The sequence below is a fragment of the Drosophila albomicans genome, chromosome 2R (assembly GCF_009650485.2).
Source record: "Drosophila albomicans strain 15112-1751.03 chromosome 2R, ASM965048v2, whole genome shotgun sequence".
Classification (NCBI taxonomy): domain Eukaryota; kingdom Metazoa; phylum Arthropoda; class Insecta; order Diptera; family Drosophilidae; genus Drosophila; species Drosophila albomicans.
This window is the reverse complement of record NC_047631.2, coordinates 9,042,261-9,066,097: the sequence shown is the minus strand read 5'-3', so window position 1 is coordinate 9,066,097 and position 23,837 is coordinate 9,042,261. Positions and strand designations below refer to the sequence as shown.

Genomic DNA, 23,837 nt, shown 5'->3' with positions numbered 1-23,837 from the left:
ATTGCAATAACTAGTGTGCTTAGCTTGTGATGAGCTCAGCTCAAAGAAGAGTTCAACTTACCCATGTAACGACCTTCGTTGTGTATCTCCAGCTGCCAGTTGCCGTGCGGCGACTCTCCCCAGGTGTGCACTGACATGAATGGCCATTGATTGAATCCAGAGCGAGAGTTATCATGCATACTATGAGGAAAAAGGAGATTTAAAAGTGAAAGCGTGCCATCAATATGGTTATTTTCTGTATAGGTTCTTATTAGAATATTTCTACATTAATTAATTATATAATATAATTAGCTAAGTGTCTATTGAATTGACTATTGAAGCTTTAACCTTTGTATTTGCAGGAAGTAAATTTAGGAAGTGATTTAGCATATTAGCATATGTTCATAGATGTATGTATGATGAATTTCGTTTCATTAAAACGTTAGTTGAAATATTTAATGCACAAACACTATACTTTCATTTACATACAAAGCTTAGTACCAATGCTTGATATGAAAATATGTTAAATTCAAGGTCAATCAATAAGCATAAAATAAAATATCAGATTCAAAATATTTAATATATAGTAAAATGTAAAAGTAAATATGAAACGATCACATATTGTAAATTTCTGAATTGATCTGGATTCATTCAGTCAAGACCTTCATATACAATAAATCTTTCAATCTTAACGTTTAAAGTTTCAAAGAAACTGTTTAAACTGTTAAGCTGTTTAATTTCCATAAATGAATTCTTTTTTTTTTGGTATTCCATTTACAAAACAAATAAATAAGTATCTACCATATATTTGAGGTGAATTTTAAACCTATTTACATAAAGAAAGTGGAATGTTGAAATAGTCCTATATTCTAACAAATTTCTTGCAAACTTAGACAACTTTGACCTTTGGCTTTCGTGATTCCCGACGAGAAATACGATTGTGAACTATTCTTTAGCTTTGTTATTTAAAGATTTAATATAAATTTAATATGAATTGAACATGAGTTTGATGTTCTCAAGTGATTGTTATCAACATTTTTGCGACTAAACATGAGTTGAATGTACCGAAGTAATCGATATTTCATCCATGATAAATCTATTACGAATTGAGTCACTTCATCAGTTATTTCCTTAGAATGTCTTTACTTACCGCGTGGTCAGCAGGGTGACTTTGGTGTTGGCTGGTGACTTCAAGTAGAGCTGAATGTCGCCGCGACGCTGCGAGGTGAGCGTGATCTTGGCCTGCACATGCTCCAGATAGTTGACCGATAGGCAATGATTGACTGATAGCTGGAGTGTGATGTGAGTGCGAGGCGGAATGACTCTAAGGATGGCAATGACAAAGTAGTAAGTCAGATGATCAGTTGCACAGTAAAAGACAGTATAGAATGGATAGGAAGGGAAGGGAAATCGCTTAGCCACACTCACTTGTCGACATGCGGGGCATTGATCTCGCATCGCTGCTGCTCGGGAACCGTCTTCCAGTTGCGGGCAACGCGCACCATCTCGGCGGCGTCCATGAGACCATAGCCAAAGGAATGGCTCACACGTCGGCCCACACCGTTGCGCGACCAAGTGGAATCTTTGAGATTCGCTGGCTTTGCGGTGCGCACCACAATGTGCTGCAGGTCGCGCCAGGTGAGATTCTGATTCGACTGCAGCACCAGGGCTGCAATGCCTGCGGCGAGCGGTGCCGAGGCCGAGGTGCCCGTATGCGATGCTGTGCATGAATGATGCAAGTCTGTGGTGACCACCTGCTTCTCGCTCTGCCCGCCGCTGCTGTAGGTGGTGGCCAGCGTGGAGCTGCATTTCTCCGAATACCACGGCACATGACCCTCCTCGGTGGCACTCGATATGGACAGTGTCCATATCGAATTCGTGTAGCCATCGCAATTGCAATTGTCCATCTCGCGACCCCCGTTGCCCGATGCCCAAATGAAGATGCTCCCCTTGCCGCCACGCCCCTTCGTTGTGCCCTCGATGAAGGCCCGGGATGCCAACTCGCCGGGTCCATCAACCGTTTTGCCATCGTCGTCGGGTCCCCACGACGCACTGTAGATGTCAATATGCTGCGGATTGAGCGAGAGCGAACGCGCCTCCACAGCATCAGTCACATCCCCGTCCAGCATCCGCACCCCGCCCACACTCGCCCCGTACGCAATGCCCACCGCACAGAAGGAGTTGTTCGCCGTGGCCGCCACTTCGCCGGCACAGCGAGTGCCATGCCTGTTGGAGTCGGTCATGTCGTAGTGCGGCATCGGATCATCGTCATGGCTGTTGACATCGTACGACGCTTTTGGATCCTGAGTGCAATAAATCATTATTCGCAATTTGGTTGGACAATAAAACTCATCCTCAGTCGACTTACGTAATTGTTCACTATGTCCGGGTGATCGGACTCGAGGCCATCGTCCAGTATGGTCACCACGACGCCTTTGCCAGTTATGCCCTCCTTCCAAGCGGGTATCACATTCATGTCCAGGCCACCGCCGCGATTCTGTGCAAAAACATTTTAAATTAAGTCGTTATCAAGATGGATTTTCATAAAAAAGAAGAGGTTTTTCTAACAACTCTTCAGAAAAATCAAATTTAATATTCTTATTTTTTCTACAGTTGTGTTGCTGAGTCAGAAAAGTGAAGTGCGTTTTTTTGAGCGGCTGAATAATGAAGAAGCTACATATAAAGTGATCATTATAGTCGAATAATTTAATATTATTTAATTGCGAAATAACATACATACATTCATAATAAATAAAATAAAAAAACAAACGCAATAGTATTTATATCTTCTCTTTGTGATTATTCCTTTGTACAAATTATATTTTGAATGAAGAATGATAAAATATGATCACGAAGTTTTAATTTTGCTTATATTCTTAAAACTCTTTTAAGAACTCGCACCTTTCCAATAGCTTATCCTACTTACCAAATACCACATCTGTGCCCACTTGGGATCGTCAAAGGATACGGCATCCACCAAGGATAAGGCACGCGATGAGGTGCGAGACGGTCGCATGCGAATAAAGTCACGCTTGGAACGCGACTTGGCCCTTTGCTGCTTGGCCCAATGCACTCGGTCGTCCAAGTCGAGGCGGGTCTGATGATGTGATGCGGGCTGCAGGGAACGCTTCGACACCTTATGATGCGCAAAGTGATAATGATCATCAAAGATCTGCAATTAAACGAAGGCGAATAGATTTTATAAATATGGTGAAACTTGTTTGGAAAAAGAAAGTCAATTTGTTAACCTTAAATTTATATTAAGTTGCATTAAACATGTTTTGCTGAAATAGTAATTACTTGATTTTAAGTCTTCTGATAAAGTAAAAATACCATGTATTAATTTAATTTAGTTAATAATTGTAGAAATTTGGTGATGTAATTTTCAATTTAAAAGTAACCCTGGGAAATCCAGAAAAACTCCTGACTTAGAACCGTTTTGGAAAACTAAAATAATTGTAATTTCATACCTAATTCGTAAGAATTCGGTTGAGAAGTAATTAAACTTTAGTTTTAAATTTATATTTTAATTAGCATTCTCATTTGAATGTTAAATGTCTAATGTCAAATACATATATGAGCAAAACACAAAGCATAAAAAATTCCATGCTTATCAATTTACCCGGGAGCCTTTCACTACACCTTATATAATAGTGCATAGCTTTCAAAAACCCCAAAACAATTTCAAAGTTTCAGCTATTTGAATAAAGGAATTTAATTTGCAGAATGTCGCGGCATATGGAAAAGGTTCGACAATTGGCCGGTAAATTGTTCACCGAATCCGAAATAAGGCGATTCAATGCGTATCGCAATAACTTTCGCAACAAGTATTTAAAATTGGATGCATACAACTTTAAGTTATCGTTAAAGAAACCCACATTGTCCAAGTGGCCGAACATGCGTTTCTTTTCTTCAGGCGATGCTCCAAGTGAGTAGCTCTTCTTGCACATATTCTGCTTAATACTCTATGTTAAATTCTATAGAAACCCCCGAAGAGTGTTGTCAAGAGATTCCTGATCATATGCAGCAAAAATGTGAAATTGATTGGGATGCCATTCGGCCGCCGGGAGAACCTTACAAGTGGCGAGACACTCACTATTGGAATCCCGATCCAGAATTCTACCAGAACTTCGAGCATGTGGTCATGTATCCTCCGGGAGATAAGTGGAAGAAGCGACCCGATGCCACTGATCGCTGCTATCCGCCCGTGGATCGCACATTCCGCACGAAGTTTATCAACTTTGGACCCGCTCATCCGGCGGCTCATGGTGTGCTTCGCATGATTCTCGAGCTGGACAATGAGACTGTGTTGTCCGCGGATCCGCACATTGGACTGCTGCATCGCGGCACCGAAAAGCTGATCGAGTACAAAACCTATTTGCAGGCGTTGCCCTACTTCGATCGCCTCGACTATGTGTCGTGCATGGTCTGTGAGCAGGCCTATTGTCTGGCCGTAGAGAAGCTGCTGAACATTGAGGTGCCACCGCGTGGCAAATACATACGCACACTCTGCTCCGAGCTGATGCGTCTGACCAATCACACCATGGCCATCTCCTCGGCGGTGCTCGATTGCGGTGCCATCACACCGCTCTTCTGGCTCTTCGAGGAGCGGGAGAAACTCTACGAGTTCTCAGAGCGTTTGTCGGGTGCACGTCTGCATGCTGCATATATAAGACCCGGTGGCGTCTCGTTGGACATGCCACTCGGCTTCAGCGACGATCTGTACAATTTTCTAGTGCAGTTCAAGGAGCGCCTCGATGAAGTCGAAGATGTTGTGACCGAAAATCGCATTTGGCGCATGCGCAACATTGGCATTGGCAAGATCTCTGCCACTGAGGCCCTTAACTGGGGTTGCACGGGTCCCGTGCTGCGTGCCACAGGCATCAAGTGGGATCTGCGTAAGCAACAACCCTATGAGGCATATGCAGACATGGATTTCGATGTGGTTATTGGCTCTCAAGGCGATTGCTACGATCGATATCTGGTGCGTATGGGCGAAATGCGTCAATCGATTCGCATCATGCAGCAGTGCATCGATCGCATGCCACCCGGCCCAGTGAAGGTCGATGATCGCAAGATCTGCCCACCACGACGTGCCAAGATGAAGACCGACATGGAAGATCTGATACATCACTTCAAGCTCTATTCGCAGGGCTTCACTGTGCCGCCCGGACAAACCTACACCTCAATTGAGGGGCCCAAAGGCGAGTTCGGTGTCTATCTGGTGTCCGATGGCACCTCCCGACCTTATCGCTGCAAGATCCGGCCTGCTTCCTATATCCATCTGGCACTCATGTCCAAGTTGGCGCCACAATTCCTGCTGGCCGATATTGTGGCAATCGTTGGCTCACTTGACATTGTATTCGGAGAAATCGATCGTTAAATCTTGAAATTGTAATCGCAATTTCAATAAAAGCAGAATTTAGAATGAATGAAGTGGTTTAAAATAAATATATATTTTATATATTATATATTAGATAAATATATATCTAATATGTCAAAAGATTTATTTAAGGAACTTGCTTAGGAACAATTAAACAAAGAAAGTATAAAGAATTGAGCAACTGCTTAAAAAAGACAGAAGAAGACGAATTTATTCAGTTCCTTCTGTGAAAAGTCAAAAGCTAATATTTAGTCGATCATTTGTGAACTATTAAACTCAATTAGAGAGTACTATTTTTATAAAAATGAGGTTTGGTATTTAATCTTAACTTTAGTAATAAAATACAAAAATAAACATTGCGAGTGACTCTACTTAAAAGCATATTCCCTCAATCACCAACAGGAATTATTTTCAAGCTGTCAGCACTTGTGCGATGTATGACTTGTCAAATGTTTAAAATGCTCTTTGACACTTGATATGCCACATTATCAACAAAGAGCGAAGCCTTAAATACAAACAATATAAGCCATAAATAATAGTAGCACAGCAGCCGAAAACAAGAACAACCGCCGCAGCCAAATCCCATAATTACAATAATGGCAACGTCATTTCAATTAAGTAAACAGGCTGAAAGCAAACGTTGGTCAACAGTATTAAATACCAACAACCACACTCACTCACTCACACACCCACACACTGACACATATGCATACAAACACGCACGCGTGTGAGTTTATAATTATATTTTGTATTTGCTTGTAATTTATGTAAAACTATTGTGATTTATTTACGCACGTGTGCATGTGTGACTCCCAAACTGTAAAACTGTGCATATATGCATGTGTGTGTGTGTTGATGACTTGCTCATAATTAAATTTTATTGTGTGAAATTCTTTGGTAAATTACAATTTAAATGCTGAACTGCAACTATTTTGCAATTACTTTTCGTTATGCTCCAAGAATTTCTTGGCCTTTTGTCAACAGGAATGTCTGTGGTCAAATCATTTGTTTGCTGCGGTCTATGAGGGCAACAATAACATTGTAAATTTACAAAATATTCCATCGCCATGGCATATGTATGTACACACATTCATGTGCATTTTTGAAGCAGTAAACTTTTAATTGCGGTTGCCAAGGGTTTTACTACATACACAATTCGACTTGGCACATTTGTTTAATATTCTATTAAAAGTTTTGCTTTTCCATTGCTTTTAAATTTCCATTTACTACAGATACTATCTTTGGCTACCTTGCTGAGCTTTGTTATTGTGTGTTGACATTTTTCAAAGGCTCGCTTTGTTCGCTTGCCAAAAACGCACATGACCACCGCTTTATTGTTAGCAACAGCGGGTGAAGCACACACAAAAACACAGGCTGGTAAGTACACGCATCATTAGACGAGTGACCGAAAGCTCTGGCAGCGAAGCAGCAGCAGCAGGTTGAACGCATAAAAGTATGCAACACAATTTATTTATGCCCACAGCAGGATGTCGCTTTCGATTTGCAGCTCTGGCGGAAGTGGTTCCTTCACCTGTGTGCGTGTGTTTGGGTGTGTGTATTTAACTGACAGTTGTGTGCGTGTGTGTGTGTGTTTGCAGTGAAATTTGAGCACTCGAAAAACGGACGTACGTGTCACCAACGTTACGCCTACTACAACAACTACTCTCGTTTTCCCTTATGGGCCTTGTTTGGCCTCCACTCCTCTCCCCTTCCTTTCTCTCTCTCCAGGATGAGCACTAAAATTTTAATTGCAGCCACTCTCTGCGTACGTGTCGCCCAGTGCTGAAAGCTCGTTTAGTTTTTATGCATATGTATGTAATACAACCTGCTGCTGTCGCTGTTGCTGCCTGGGCTCGGCTGCTCTATCAAGTTTATTAATTTATGCAGCACAGCATGAGGAATACAGACAACAGGATATACATACTAGTTAAAGATAGTCCCTGGCCGCATACAGTAAACAGCATATAGCATACGGTATGCGGCGTATGTTATACATATGCAATTTTTATTCAACATTTTAATTGAGTTTGGTGTCAAAGTTAAGTTTATACCCGGTCCTAAAAACCAGCTCGAGCGTGTGCCTTTCCGAAGCCATGCGAGAACCGGGCTTAGTTTTAATTGTTTTGTTGCGGTTTCAATTAAAATTGACTTACTGCCAGCCATCAAGTGGAGCTCCACTTTCTCTCTTCTCTCTTTCTCTCCCTCTCTCTTTTTCGCTGTTGCCATTTCGCTCGGCCATAAAATTTAAGTGCTAATGCGCCGGACGTTGATGGATTAATGGGTATTTCGTGTTCTGCGTATGTGTGTGTGTGTGCCAGGGTATACAAGCCATTTAATACTCGGGCACTCGTAAATGTAAACGAGACTTTCGAATGGCCAGAACCAAAACAATACACTTATGCAGATGCGAGTCTTTTAATCCCTTGCAATATTAGCTAAAGTATCGATAGTAATTAGTTGATTGCAACAATGGGGAGCAATTTGCTGTTCCATCATGCAAATGCTACTTCTAATTTAAGCAGCTCAAGTGTGATAACTGTGTCGATTTGTAGTCAATACACTTGAGCAAAGGTATTTCTCGATTGCTACTTTTGTTTGCCACATTGAAACCACAAAAATGTAATTTTTCTCCCTACACCTGTTTCGAATGATTTCATTTGCTTTTATAGATGGATATTTTTTCCACACATTTTGCGGTGCTCTTTTTCATACGCAAAAGGAGCCAATTTTCTAGTGCATTTGTCACAGACAAACGAAATGGACGATACAAAAGCGAGAGAGCGGCAATAAAAACCGCAACAAATTACAACAACTTGAAGTGCGAGTGAGAAAGTTGGAGAGTAGAGACAGAGACAGGGAGAGAGAGTAATATGTTAAGCTGTGAATAATGCGAAACGTAGGAGTGCAGGAGCTGCTGTTGGCAACACGAGGAAAGCTTTTAAAATTGTCAACAATTTAATTAATCAACTCGAATGTAAGCAAGTGAGGAGAAGGAGGAGGAGAGAAGAGCAGAGAGCGAGGGATTGCGGCAGCAGTTGATAAATGCCCAAGAGGTAGGGAGGTGACAGATTAGCTACTGGCTGACTCTGAATGTGGTTTTCAATAGCTCACTTGCCACTCTCAATTGCGACCACGAATGGTTAATTTTTAAGCACGCGCTACTAGACTTGCAGACTTGACACATTGATAAACAGACAAACTGACAGACGAGGTGGCGGAGAAGTCCAATATAAATATGTGCATCGTTTAATTAGCTGCTAATTAATTTAGCTGTAAAGTAGACGCTTAGCAGCAGCAGCGTCTGATTAGTTGAGGCTGAGATGTTGCATGCAGCTTTGATTTTCAATTAAGTGGGTGGCTTAAATGCACGATTCTATGCCATTGTATAGAAGTTGATAGAACCTGCAGAGGTATGATTACTTGCGAGTCTATTCAGCGCAGGCTTATTTATGCATCAATTGGTTTAGTTAATTATGATTTTCAATTTATCCGTTTCAGTTAGGGATTGTCTATTGTGTTTGCACATAATTAATAAAGTATTTTCATTTTAATTGTTTGCTTTTAATAGGGATTATGCACCGACTATATTCATCGTTTGTTTTACTAAATATCCGCCATCCATGGGGTTGAAGTGTAACGGACAAAAGGAGTCATCTCTGATCCCATATAATATGTACATATATACAACGATGCATCAATGTCCGGCTGCCTGACTGTCGTTGACAATCTGGTATATTTAGTACTCTATGGTATATTTTTAATAATGTAGTATATCGAAAAATGCATTAAGTATATTTTGGTATAACTAACAGGAGGAGCTTTCTCCCCATCTCATAAATAGTATACATATATTATTATTGGTATATATATATTATGATCAGTATCAACAGTTAATGTTATAGCAATGTCCGCCTGTCTGTCAGTTGTTGACAATCTAGTATATTTAGTACTCTATGCATACTTTAAATATAGTAATATATTTATATACCTGATATAGCATTTGGTAAATTTTGATATTTTATCTAAATTGTATAATTTTGGTATATTTCAGTTATAATACAACACTTCCACCAAATATTGGTAGGTGTATTTCACAGTTGAGCACACTTGACTGTAGTCTTCTTATTTGTTTTTATATGCTTCTAAATAAATTCCCAAACAGCTGTTAACCCAAGCGTACTTCGTTTGACCTGCGACAACTTCCACAGAGAACGAAACACGCATAGGAAAATTCTACCTTTTGGGGCAAAACTGTGTGACAGCTGCAAGGCTCCTGACGTTGGAAAAGCTGTGAAAAGTGATACAAAAGCTGCGTAAGATGTCAACTGCAGTTGACAGTTTGTAATGTTGTTGCAAATTTTATGACAGAATTCGTAAAGCGCTTTACTTTTTACGCTTTTTACACCCCAGCAAAAGCGACAAAAATATCAAAAACAAATTACGAGAACGCAACATGTTGTTATTCGGTTTTTAAGAATTTAAATTTACACTCTTTAACATTTATTCTCATCTATTACATGATCACTTTTAATCTAAAAACATTCGCTTCTGTTTCATCATTTATGCTCCGCAGTGCTGCCATTTCTATGGATGTCTCCCTAAACTCCTCTACAAAAATTCTCGTATTTCAATTGTGTTATTCTTTTTTTTTGGTAGCCTGTTGCTTTTTATGCCAATGCTATAAAACTGAAAATTGTTTGCTCTTATTGCACATTTTGCTTCTCTTTTGTGGCTATTGAAATATTTATAAAAACTGGAGACGATTTGAGGCGAACAATTGGTAGCCAGGGTTGTCAGGGTTGCCACAGCACTCACACAATCGACCACAAGGCACAAAAAGGCGCAAAGACTTCGCTTGCATATTTATGACTTCTGGCTCTTTATTTGTTAAAAGCAAACAATAAATTGAGTTTATTTATGCCACGCCCACGCTTACTCCTACTCCCATTTGTTTTTGTTTTTTCTTGTGTGTTGCAAATTTTCGTTTAGGATCAAATCTAGAGGCGAGTAATAAACTAATTTCTAGACCCAACTAGGACATCGTCTGGCTGGGCATAGCCTTAAGCTAGTTTTATGAAAGATAAATAAGACTTGAGTGCCAGAGCTGCGCATATGCCAGCTTTCGACATGGCAACTCCTCAGCTCAGTTCAGCTCAGCCCGAGGGGTTAGTCAGTTAGTTAGAGTAAGGAAGTAGAGGAAAATCTACCCTTAGCCCGAGTCTCAGACTCGGTCTCAGTCTGAGTCACTTGGATACAACATAATTGTTTATATGCTGCCACGTTGGGATTGGGAATTTTTTGCTTTTGGTTTGTTTTTGCTTTTTTGAAATCAGGTAGGCTGGCTGAATGGCTTACCCTCAAGACACACACGCACAGTACAACCCTTGGCACAAATGCATGTCAAACTGTCCCCTGTGGGTAGAAAGTGAAGAGCATCGCATCACGAGGGTTACACAAAGGCAAAAATTTAATAAACCAAAAGATCAGCTGCTGTAAATTTGACTTGCTTCGTTCCTTGGTGCGTTCCTTGGTCTTGGTCTGAGGTTCTGTTTTATGGCAATTGGGGAGCAATATCTTAGCAAACGTGTCTTGCATCTCTGCTGAGGGTTGCTTAGGGTTCGTTTTTGCCAAATAACAAAGCTATCTTAGAGCTTAACCTTTTTTCCTAATGCTAAGTGTGGGTTACTACGCAGCATAAAATCACGTCTCTAGCCAGAAATAACCTCTCAAACCACACACGTATCAAAGTTGGGTTTAAACAGCAACCATTTGCCTAAATTATCGGCTACAATTTGAACTTGAACGTGTATTCCATAATTTACATTTATAGTCATTATTTAGTAGTCATAATCTAAAAGCAAACACAAAGTGCAAAAATCAATTTGAACTTCAAATAGTTCGCTGTGTTTTTGGTTAATTTTTACCGAAAATACTAATTAAAATCCATATGCAAAATGCAATTTATAAATAGAGCGCTTCAAGCAAGCGCTGCAATTGTACAACATTATAATTGAAAATTTGTAAAAAATTAAAATTGCGTTTTAAATGTATGCAGAGAAATATGAAAAGCACGTCGAACATCGCACAACAAAGAGCAGGTGTAACTGCTTGGGTATGCTGTGCTCCAAATTACCCTGTACCCCTTTTATTCGATATATAAAATTTCTCAAATCAAATATTTTGCAAAACGAGTTTGCGATTTGCTTTAGTGTATAGGGTATAAAACGTGGACAATGGAGGGAAATTACTTGCCACATGTGTTGCATTTCAATTGATAACATTGAATGCGGCGACATTACCTTCAATTGCAACCACATCAATTTACAATTAACGAGCCAACGAGGCTTCTGTGTGCATTTAAATCATTTATACCGTCCCTCAATTATGGCCCTGAATGAATTTACACATTATATATTTAATTTTTGCATGGAAATTAATATACAAAATAACACAATTGCATTTCCATGCACAATTAATTGCATTGCATTAAAATTTTCCATTATCAGCATGCAAGAAAGGTAAGGCGCCTTTTATTGTCATATCAAATGGCTCACGAGGGAGCCATTAGTAAGTGCGACATCGTCGCATACTACTATTCAACACCAACCCTCGACTCACACAGTTCGGGTTACAGCAAATGGAAACAATTTAATGGCAAATCATTTGAATTGGGCTGAGAGCCTTGGCCCTTGGGTCGCAGTCAGAGTCAACAACTTTGACACTATTTGGACTACCAGTCGAATGTTGATGATCCTACGTTTGGAGGGGGGAAGGGCCAGGCTTTAAATCATCAAACTTACATCAGTCACTCGTCCACTGAGCAGTTGTCAAAATTGTCTAAGCCAAAGAGTCCCCAGTCTCTCGCCTTCGGTCTCTCAGCTCTATGCCCAGAGTGGAGCGACAGCTGCGCAAAAATGATTTACGAGCACAATTTTGACAATCATTTTTTGGTAAAGCATCCTCTCAATTCATTTTAAAGTGAATTTTCATACGGCAAGCTGAGTACTGAAAGCAAATAGACTCGATCGAAAGGTTCCATATGCATACTTTATAGGCTCAAAGAGGTAACGTTTTTTTAAGGCATAAAAATAGTTAAAAATACGACAGTTTTTTATGTTTGTTTTCTGTGGAGTGAACTGCGGGTATTTGCGAGCGTTGGTCACTCCTGGGTCAGAGCTCTTGCAATGGATTGCTCTTTGCTGCTCTTTTAAGCAGCCTGCTGGCATTCAGCTCACACACACACACACACGTTGTGTGTGGCGACACCGCACGGAATGCAATTTATTGACTTTTGAAATGGCTGCACCTTTGCACAGGTTGTTTTATTATTTGACCTGAGAGTCACTGCGATTGCAAATGTCGTGGTAGTGGCGGAAAGTTTGTGCTCTTTTAAAGAGTTGCTTGAAAAAAATCTTTTTTATGCTAACCAAAAGACTAATTTCTCGTATATGTAATTAAAATTTAAATTAAATTTTTTTGCCCATACAGCAAGTTATGTTGATTCTCTGAATAGTTTGCTGCGAAAATTTGCACAAATATTACGCATACGCAGCGTGTGGATTGCCAAGTTTCAGATTTATTGAAATTGCCAAAAGCATTCGAGCGAAAACAAAAGCTACAAAGCCAACTGAGTTAACCAAATCGAACCATGTTGCGGCACACAGAACTCTACCCAAGGGGAAGGCTCGGTTGCCACTTCACCAGCAGCTGCAACAGCAACAGCAACAGCAGCAGCTGCAAGAAAACCACTTAACAAAATACTTGCATGCGAGCTGAAAAGTATCTCGACTAGCTTTATGTATGCTTATCGATCGTGCGTATATTACGTACTTATAATAGCAATCGAGTTGTCGGATACTTCCTTTGTATAACTCGCCTCATCGTCATCAGCAGCAGCCGCATCATCATCTTCATCAGATGCATCGTTAACCGCAAGTGTATAAAGTTTGCTCTTCATTATCATCGGGATGCTCGTCATCATCATCGTTATCGGCATGAATAGTGTTGGCTTCGTTCGTCGACCATCCGAATCGGGTTGTGTTGTGCTTTGTTAAATGCCAACGCATCGCATCGTATCGCATCGGCTGCATTTTGGTGCATGCCCCTGATGCTCGGTAACTTCCATGCAAATTTCCAAATATTTTTGCATTTCAATTACCAGCATCAGCATCAGGCACGTAATTTGCACCCACAATGCAGTTGCACTTGTAGTTGCACCCAGCTAGCTTTGAGGGGTCAAAGCGAAATGTGGAATGAGGAATGGGGGCAGGCAGTCGAGTCGTTTGCTTCATTTTGTTGCTGGCCAAATTGATTGCACTTGTTGTCTGCCTCGAGTTGGCAAAGGCTCTGGTCTGCTCTGCTCTGCTTTGCTCTGCTCTGCTCCTTCGTCCTCTTTAGTCCCGACTGGGTTTTGGGTCCTTTTGGGCCATGGGCTATGGTTCATCTCATCGATGCTGTTGTTATTGCTGCTGCTGATGCTGCCCGCTGCTGATGATGACCCCATTTGCTTGAGTAATGATGCCACTTGCTTTTGGCTGCAAACGAAGAGAGCAGGAGAGCGTGGGGGCAGCTCTCCTTCCTTCCTGTCTAGTCTAGTCTATGGACTTAAGTCGCTTTTCTGGGCGTTTAATGCTTGCAAACTCAAATCGATTTCCTTTCATCACCCTCCAAAAACATTGCACTCAAATTATCTGGCATCTTTAGCTGATTTTTGGTTTTGTAATCAAATGTAAAATTTGTTGCCTGGCTTGTCGTCTCGTCTCGTCTCGTCTCGTCGTTGTCGCTTCGCTGCTTGCATTGCAATTGCAACTGGAAATTGTTGTGTTCTGCGAATTCAGCAGACAGTTCTCAGTAGTACAACGTTTTATCAGCTCTCGAGTTTCGATCCATTGTCTCCCGCTCTTCGCATTTCCATTTCTCTCTCTCTCTCTCTCTCTCTCTCTCTGTCTGTGTCTCTAGGTCTTTTGGGCAGAGAGACGAAACTGATTCGTTAGGTTTGGCAATCTGTCGCTTGTTAGTCCAAATTGATTGAAATTGGGTTTAGTTTCCTTTGTTGCCGCATTTGATTTTCGTCTTGTAATTGAAGGTTGTATGCGGGTTAAGCTCATTAGAGACGCCCCCCGAAAGTAGTACTCGCTGCTGTGCTGCACTTTAAATACGAATTAGCTGCTAATTCGAGTACACTGCTGATTAGGCATACAATATAACGATGCATAAACATGCGAAAAGCCTTTGCGGCATTAAAGTTCAGCCAAGTCTTCCGCAGCTTATGTATTGCTAAGCAACGCCAGATGCGGATGGAACAGCTACAGTCTCAAAGCTCTAGTTGCTCTCAAACGTCTTAAGTTATGCAATAAAACACGCACTTGCGATGGCATCCCAGAAATGTTGCATACCTCACGGCGCACACACATGACAGCGCACACAACATATTTACGATGCGATGGGAAATAGCGCACAGCGTGGAACGCGAAACACGCAACAAACAACGAGAAAGAAAACGGGAAATGTTAGCTATTATTGCACCTCAAAGTCAAAAATGCCGGAGAGAAAGCAAGAAATGGCAAGGAATATGAGAGCAGCATTGAGTAGAAGGGGTAGAGGAGGAGCTGATGTATCGGGGGCATGTCATCCATAATAGAAAAGTGTGCAAATGAAAAGCTGCCATGTCAGCACGAAAAAATTTCCAAATAATTTTCACAAAAAGTTTGCGAAACTTGGATGGAGATGGAGATGATGTTGCTGTTGTTATGGCAGGCAAGCGCAGAAAATGCTCACTTCGAATATATATGTGTGTGTGATGGTGTGTGTTTGGGTTGCCTCAAGCAACGGAAACTTGACTCGGAAGCTGCCTATGCCGCAACTCAATGCATTTTCAATTTCCGTTTGTGGCGTTGGCCGTGTAATTGTCAGCACGTGCGAACCGAACCGAACCGAACCCAAGCGCGATAAGGCAACTCCCCTTTCATGTCGAATTGCCACTGGTAACTGCCACACACACCACACACGCACACACTCGGACGTACACGCACACTCGCATATGAACCTGCATTTCCTGTCGTGCTTTTAAATGGCGTCTCCAAGAAGACGACGACAACAACAACAACAACAACAACACGCAGCTGCCATGGAAGCCATTTGATGACCCGAATGCGAATTGGCTGCAACTCGAGCAAAGAGTCAAGGAGTGTGTGCAAGTGTGTGTGTGTGTGGCAGTGTGTAATTTATATGTACGTGCAATAACAATAATCATAAATAAACAACGTTTATATGAAAATGGGGACAGACGGATTACATCAGCATTGCCCTAGTTCTTCACACGATTCGAGTACTCATTTATAACGTGTTTAAACGTTTTTTATTTGCTTCTAAATTCAAAATGCAAGTATAGTCCACTCTTGTACCAGCTACCCACAAAGCTTTTATGGTATATTTTTAATGTAGTTTAAGTAATACTATATCCACATACTTTCAAACTAACTTTTGTATATTTTAGTAATTTTGGAATATTAATTTAGTACATTTTTATGAAAATGATGCACTGAGCTTTCTTTCTTGTTTATCCAAGAGTTGTTTATTTAGGCAATATAAAAGAGACTTGAAAATCCAATTCAAAACATATCCAAATTTAAAATGTATTTAACTAGATGATCTATGACATTATACCCATATGCATTTGTCAAATAAATCTCATTTCATAGACACATTTATTCAATAATAATTTATTACCGAAGAGCTTAGCCTATTTTCCATCTGCTCTGAAAATTCACTTCAATTTAAGCTCATAATTATCGGCACAACTTCACTACTGAAATATGAAACAAGGCTGCAGTGTTTCATTTTAATTTTACTCAAATTTTGAAAAAACTTTAATGAGATTTTAAAATGTTTTCTCTACGTGTTTCCTATCAGATTTCAGATTCATGTTGGAAAAGAGAGCTTTGATTAAGAGCTTTATACTTGCACTGAGCGTATTGAAGCAATAATTTTTGAACAATTAATTTACACTTCATTGCGCTTTTTCATTGGATTTTTTTATAGTGATTACAAAATTGTGAGCATTTCAATTTATGTTTTTTCCCCTGCTCAAATATTCTACATTACGAAGTTGGTAAGTTTTTAATTTGCAACACACTTTAGTCGAGCTCAAAAGAATGAAAACTCGTCAAAAGTTAAATTACTTGAAACTTATTCACGTCGAAACCAAGGCCAAAAAAAAATTATATAAAGTAAACTTTTAAACAAAAGGAAATGCTCAAAGGAGGAAAATGTGAATGGCCAGAAGAGAAGCTGCTGAAATGAAATTGTTATAGTTACATAATACAAAAATTAACCTATTTTCCTTTGAGTAGATATTCCTTTTAGCAATCATGAGGTTAAATGCAATTTGGCATCGTGATTTGCGCAAAAATCAAACGTGATGCCCATGACAAATTTCGGGGTATAGTTTGGGTATTTGTTTTAATACATCGCCAGGCATATTGCAACTCATGTGGCACAGTCAACCCCGCAACACAATGGGTGCAACATTTTGCACCCCTCGACTTGGCGACCCTGAATGTTGCTCGTGGCAACATCAGCAAAAACATCAAATGAAACCATTAAAGTGCAAATGTGAAACGAATTGTGAATTGGCAGCGGAAAGATGAAAGATGCCCGAAAAGGGAGAAAGTGGAAAAGGAGGCAAGAAGTGATTTGCCACATGAAAAGGAAAAATCCAGAAATAACAACAACAACATTATTGAAATGCATTAATCAAGCATTTTCTAGGTGTGTTGTTTTTCTTTCCCTTCTTCAGGGGTAGTTTTGTGAAACCCAAAATAAAGCAATTTGGTTTTGGATTGCAATCAAAATATTACTGAGCGTAGCTGACAGTTGTGGGTGGTTGGAAAAGTTGCACTTAGGGGCTGCTGATGCTACATTTTATTTCTTAATTGCGAAATATGAAACGCAACAAATCAGCTGTAAATTTCGGCAATTTATGTGCACTATTCGCATTTCCTTAAGAACAGCTGGAAATAACCCTTCGCTGCTATTTGCATACTCACAATTTCAATTGCCATTTCTCTAGGGAACTTTATGGGGCTCGGAGCCACATTACATAAATTCTGGCTAAATTTACAACCCACGCGGCAATCGCTTAATGCCACACAACCTGCGATAGCAAATGCTGTAGAGCAGTCGAAACAGTTAATCATGTTGCCGTGTATTAATTTGAGGCCGACTACAACGAAAATACTCGTTAGAGGCTACAAAAGGTAGCTCGAGATTTATGGGATACAAATGTATCTAATCTATGAGTATGTGTCTGGAGTAAGAGAGCTAAAAGAGGCTCACGCACACCTGAAGCTAGATTAAGGCAGATGCATGGAAAGGGACACTCAAGTTATATATAAAGGTGTGCACACATATCACGCATATGAAATGAACTAATTTCGCGACGGGTTTTTGTCTGTCTCGGTCTCGGTTTCGGTCTCGAGCTCGAGCTCGAAGCCTGCGGCGATGACAGGCGACGGGTGAGAGAGCGACAGCGACGTCTTCTGTTTTAATTTCCTAAAATAATAAAAAATTAAAATGCCAGGAAATTCAATTTGAAAAATGAAAATGGCATGCACGTGTCAGGGGGCCAAGAAGAAACAAGCCCAGAACCATGTGCTGCTGCTGTGAGTGATGGATTCGTTCCGCTTCTCGATGGCGGAAATTTAAACACAAATATCCGGCAAAGCGGAAAACTTAAAAAGCGTTTAAACGTTGCCAAACGATATGCACACAACGAATAAGAGATACCCTATAGCCTCTACTGCAATAAATTTCAACTCTGGCGCCGAAAGGTTGCAAGATAAACTAATGACAACATGCAAATGCCAGCTAAAGTTAAAGACTTTCGACTTTGCGTTGTTGCAGCAACTACTTACAAGACCACAAGCCTTGCCCCTAGTTGCAAACTCGGCGAGTGCAAGTAAGGCAACAAATATGACACTCATGGGACTTGAAATAAAAGAAAAAGTTGGAAAAGAAAAGGGGGAGGAAAAAACAAAATTGTTGCATACTTACAGACTGTGATGCTAGACTAAACACAAGTGAAAGTTGTGCGTGCCTTGCCAGACTGCGGCAGGTTGCATGTTGCACGTTGCACATTGCTGCAAGTGTGGGCCAGAGTGTGATGTAGTTGAGAGCAACTCAGTCAGTGGGTTACTTTTGGAGGGCGTTGATAAAAGACGCAACAGGGTGACAGAAACAGACTCGAATGGTCGGCTTAAAGCTCGAGAATGGGATTGAAGATGGCTGCTTAAATTTTGTTGTTGTCGTTACATGTCTGAGTGGAAAGGAAAGTAAAGAAGTTGCTGCCAGCCGCAAGGCACTTTCAAGAGTCATCGCACAAAGTGAGAGCGAGAGATCTGAGACCAACACTTGCGGAATTCACGTATCAAGCTCTTGGCAAATGCCAATTGAAACGAGGTTAATGCAGTTCCTTAGTTAGCAAAGAGTGAATTTTATATTCCTTAAAGACAAATGTAAGTTGTTTACTCACTTTGACATGCACTAGTCTTATGCAAAAAGTCCTTCAAGCAGTGAGATCATCAACACTCTCTCTCTCTCTTGAGGAGCATTTGCAATTGCGATTGTCTGTGCATTGCATAGCTAAACGCTTTTCATTCACTCAAGGCTCATTTGGCCTTCCTCATTTTCCGTTTCATGAAGGTGCGAAAAACGTGCGCTGTTTAATTCAAAAGCACCTTCTCTCGCTCCCTCCACCAACACCAACAACAACAACAACAAGAAAAATAGTAGAAAAACAGCAGCCAAAAACATTGGGTGAAAATATGCAACGAATATGCAATGTCAGGCAACAGCTCGACTATTGTGTGAAACGCACACTCGAATATATATCCTATATCTGTATATATATATATCTAGTATATATATCCATTTATGTATAAACAGTCACGCAGTTGGTTGCACAAATTTTAGCGTTGCATATTTTGTGGCGCTTGAAATTTTTATGGCAATTTGCCAGGCGAGCGACGACTGAGCGGCAAAGGCAACGGCAAAGAGCGTTGTGCAGAATGTGTGGCAACGGAATTGTTGTGCTTAAATGCGGTCACAAACGCACTAAAAAGCTTCTGGGGAAGTGGAATAAGAGGGGAGAAGAGAGGGTGCTCTGGTAGCGTGTTGGGTTGCAGTCTTTTACCTGTTTCTACGAGCAGCGTGCTTGACGCTGACTTTTTGTTGCGGCTTTCGCCTTGGACACACAATTCTCACACATGAGAAGGAGCTTTTCTCCCTCTCTCTGTCTATGTTGGTCCTTCTTTATTCTAAAAGCACTCACGAAAAGCCATTTCACTTGTCCCCGCCCCCTTTTTGTTGTTCAATAAATAGCTGGCTAACAGCTTGGTCGCATCTTCCTTTTCTTGGCACTCTTTCCATTTCGTTGCGTCCATAAAGATGCCTCAAAATGTTGCATAGATGTTGCGGCTACCGCTTTTTCTTCTACTTCTGTTACAGCAACTACTTTTTGGTCAAATTTGGAACGTATCAAAAATTTCATGTCGTTTTTTACGACACTTTTCACTCAGCCCTCTGTGTCTCCCCATCCTCTGGCATAATTTGATAGCAAATCAAGTTGTGGAGCATGGCGGAGGAGGCAATGCGGAAGGGGGGCCAAGGACAGCAGCCATGCAAAATGTTGCACATACTTTGTTGCACACATGAAGCATACTTCAACAGCCGCAGCAGACTTTTCCCCCGCCGGCAACTCTTAGTCACTTTGCTTGGAAGTCACTGTAAAAACATGACTGAAAATAATACTACAAAGTTTATGGTTAGTGGTCAAGTGGAGAGCGCATACATCTTCCTCTCACTCTTCCCTCTATCTATCTTCCTCTCTCTCCCTGTCTCTGCTTTCTCTCTATCTCCCTCTCTATGTTTGGCTGGCTAAAATGAGCTCAGTGTTTTGTAGCATCAAATCTTTTAATTCACACAAATTTTTGAGCAAGACTTTGGGCGTTGCCATGAAAACTAGTCGAGCAAATGAATGCCATGATGCCATTAGATTTTAGTGGTTATTAAGTTTACACGTGGTCAAGTTTTGTGGTTTGCCCAATTACGGTTTTTGCTCTGGGATTACGCAATATAATTCTGCTTTGTGCACAAAGTTTGATTGCTACTTTTTAGTGGTCCTTAAGCCAGCAATTTGCAGTCTTGTTTTTTAGGACTCCCTTTTGTGTGCCTTTCTTAAACGTTGTCTGTCGTATAAGTTTTCCTCTTTACAAATGTTAAGCGCTTTCTTCCTCAACTCCTTATCTTTTTATCCTTGTTTCCTATATGTTATTCCATGGCGTATAAACGTCACAAATGATTTAGTCTGCTTGTGAGCTAATACATTACTTGCTGTAAAATTCATAAACTGAACAAATATTCCATCTAACTGGGTTATATTTCCGTGCAACGTTTTAAAGTAGCTTACATGGCTTTAAGCTTCGTCCGCTCTTTTACTTGCAACCATTTCCACCATTGACATGTCCAAGTATAAAGTGCACTTTTCTCTCCATGTATTTGTATCTGCATCCTGCACCTGCAGTTCGAATGCCCAAAAGGACTTTCAGATAATTTCAACTAACTCAACAACTCTCGTCACAGTGTTTGGGGTTCGGTTGCCGCCTCTGGGGAGCAGCATTGAGTGGGTCAGGCAGCTGCAGGCCTTTCTCCTCTCCGCTCCACATTCTCCTCTGTGCTCCGCCTCCTTCCGCTCCATTCAGATTACAACGTGCAGCGGCATTTCGGTTAACCAAAAGTTACGTGTTTTTCACTTTACTTTTTCTCTGCTTTTCATTTTTGTTGTACATTTTCATTTTCATATTCTGTTGTACAATATTTTGTATTTTTTTTTCTCCTTTTTTGTTTTTGCTGCTGGCCATGAAACAATTTTGAGTGGCGCCTCGTGGGTCGCGGACGCCACAAAGTATGCAACACACATTATTTGCTTTGTATTAGCGCATGTCCTTGCGCTCCTTGCTGCTTGCCTGCCGGCCTGTCCCCGCCACGTCATATAAATTAGCGGCAATGAAGAAATTGCAAAATTTATGAGTCTCTCAGGAGCAGCACGGCAGCCAGAAAGAGATCGAGAGAGGTGGAGAGAGAGAGCAAGACAGATAGAGCGCAGCAGTACACTTTTAAAGAGACGAAGGAGGAGGAGGAAAATTGCGTGAGTTTCGTCCTTTTTGCGTTGAATGTGTTTTTTAAAAATGTCTGGCGGGCATTCAGCAAAAACTGAACTTTCTGTCTATATATACATATATCTATATATACATATTTGAGTGTGTGTGTGCAGTATGGGGGGATGAGGAGTAAGGACGAGGCCAATGTGTACCATTTTTCGCCTGTGGCCTGGCTCGTTATGGCCTGTTAAGCTTCACTGAATTGAGTTGTGTGTGTGTGCGAGAACTTGTTTACTTGTATACCTAAGAGGTGTGTGCGTGCGTGTGTGTGTTTGTGTGTGTGTTTGTGTGTGTGTCAAGTGTTGTTGTTGCTTCTAGGTTGCGTTGCGTTGCGTTGCGTGTCCGGCTACGTGTGCAAATCTCATCTTTGAGTTTGGTCTTAATTGAAAGTCAGTTTTTAACAGCTGTCACTGCTTTTTGGGCCAACGGCGGGACTTTTGAGCTAAGCGGTAATCAAGAGTTCACCTCTTGCCAGAGAGTTGACTAGAGCATCAGCTTGGGGACACGGTTTACTTTTGTATCCTTCCCCACTTGTGTAAGCCCACATTCGCTTTATGAGATTTATCTCCTGGGAGAGCACAACTAATTGTCGTAATAATATTAAATGTTTTATTGAAATTTCTTTGGTATTTATTACTTTCGTTGAGAGGACGACACAGTGCCGCAGTCTCTTAGTAATTTTGTCTAATGGCATTAATTTGGTTGTACTTAGTTCGCTGCTTAACTTCACATGAAAGTCAATTAAGCGACTTACGACCATGCCTAGTTACCTGAACAGTAGTCCACAAGCATTTCCCATTCCCATTTACACTACATATAAATATATTAATTTCCATTAACGCATCCCCACACTAGACGCCCTTCCGCTGAAAAGGTTTATGATGCAAAGGTTTCGTAGCGAAGTCACTTTTACTTCTGCTTCGCTCTCTGTCTCTCTCTTTCTCTCCGAATCTCTTCATAAAACTTGACAGACACGGAGAGAAAGTTGGGCCAAGTGACCGAATAGCCGAGTGGCGAATGGCAAATCTAATTAAGCAGCCTTGTAGCTTTCTACGAAATGCTCGAGCATTAACGCCAAGGGCCATAAAATGGCGCCCAACGTACGTCGCAATGACAGTGGCCTCTGGAATGAGTTCAATTGGCTTTTTCTTCATTAGGCTTAGACGAAAGCGAAGTTTTTATGGGCGCTCCCAACAATATGCACTTAAATGTTTCTAAATTTATGTCGACAAAGTTGCAAGCAGGCATATTAAGTATACCACATGTTGTGCTCAGCAATGTTCTCGCTCTCTCGCTCTCTCTCTGTCTCTCAACAATGCAATAAAACTCACAACGCTCAGCATTTCTTTCACTTTTCTCTGTGGTGTTTTGCTATGCTTGTGCTGTTGCTGTGTTTGTTGTGAAGCTTTGTTTGCTAGCAACCCGCTAAATGCAAAACGGAAGCAGCACAAATTTTAATTGGATTTCCGCTTTTTCCTTTATGTATTTGCTGAGTGCCGTTCTAACAATTTATCATCTCATTATGAGTTATGAGCTGCACTGCATGTGTTTTTATTTTTTTCTATTCTCAGCAGAATAACACTGAAAAGCTTTGGCTAAATGTTTCATTCCCTACATGATTTCGATGTGGGTGCGAGGCAACAAAAAAGTTCAAATTGCTTTGGGTTCATTGCTGGTTTCATATTCTAAAATATCTCGACGAAACACGACGGGTAATTCTAATGTTAAATGAGGAACAAAGCGAAAAACAGAATGAAATTTATTGCTTACAGGGAAACTTCTAGTCGTTTCCCTCATTTCGAGTTGACTAATTGTTTTTTTTTTTTGTGTTTGCTCTCAGAATGTATAATTTGTAAGATTAGATTTTATGGTTTTCTCGCTCAGTTTTATTCGCTTTAGCTTCTTCCGGTTGCACATAATGAAAATGAGAATGAAAATTTCGACTATACTCTGCGTGTTATGTTTCGTGAATACATTTTGGGTTAGCATATTGTGCGTTGGTAATTAAACTCCCTCAACTGGAATTATTGTCACTCTCTCATAATGCCATTAAAAGTGGCCATCAATGTGGGCATATGTGAAGTAATTTGATTAGCTTTTTGCCAGCCAGAAAATCTACTCCCTAAAGGTTAGTGCAACAATTTTGTGGGGCTAAAACTATGCAGCCAGAACAAAAAGCAAAAGAAGAACGTAGCATAATTCAATTTATTTGGGACAAATTGACTGTCAGAGAGAGCCGGAGCAGGCCAGAAAGTTGA

At 40.8% G+C, this 23,837-nt stretch overlaps 2 protein-coding genes across 4 annotated transcripts in view; one reads left to right on the top strand and one right to left on the bottom strand.

Annotated features, from left to right (window-relative positions):
- LOC117574052 (furin-like protease 1) overlaps nucleotides 1-23,837 on the bottom strand; it is a 164,208-nt gene that overhangs the window by 9,684 nt on the left and 130,687 nt on the right. For all 3 annotated transcript variants that reach the window (XM_052008234.1, XM_052008235.1, XM_052008236.1), the window contains 5 exons: nucleotides 2,906-3,151; nucleotides 2,348-2,476; nucleotides 1,408-2,282; nucleotides 1,130-1,303; nucleotides 62-180 (listed from right to left, as the gene is read on the bottom strand). In XM_052008234.1, the coding sequence (XP_051864194.1) occupies nucleotides 62-180; nucleotides 1,130-1,303; nucleotides 1,408-2,282; nucleotides 2,348-2,476; nucleotides 2,906-3,151 (1,543 nt within the window). The remainder of the gene's footprint in view (nucleotides 1-61; nucleotides 181-1,129; nucleotides 1,304-1,407; nucleotides 2,283-2,347; nucleotides 2,477-2,905; nucleotides 3,152-23,837) is intronic.
- On the top strand, nucleotides 3,623-5,461 carry LOC117574053 (NADH-quinone oxidoreductase subunit D). The gene is made up of 2 exons (XM_034257665.2): nucleotides 3,623-3,907; nucleotides 3,963-5,461. Exons 1-2 carry the CDS (start codon nucleotides 3,706-3,708, stop codon nucleotides 5,360-5,362), a joined length of 1,602 nt encoding a protein of 533 aa, XP_034113556.2. The 5' UTR covers nucleotides 3,623-3,705; the 3' UTR covers nucleotides 5,363-5,461.

What these genes read in the sequence shown, in the direction of transcription:
- LOC117574053 (XM_034257665.2), top strand. Translation starts at nt 3,706, where the DNA reads ATGTCGCGGCATATGGAAAAGGTTCGACAATTGGCCGGTAAATTGTTC. An exon ending in TTCTTCAGGCGATGCTCCAA is followed by an intron (nt 3,908 to 3,962) that starts GTGAGTAGCTCT and finishes TAAATTCTATAG; the next exon opens with AAACCCCCGAAGAGTGTTGT.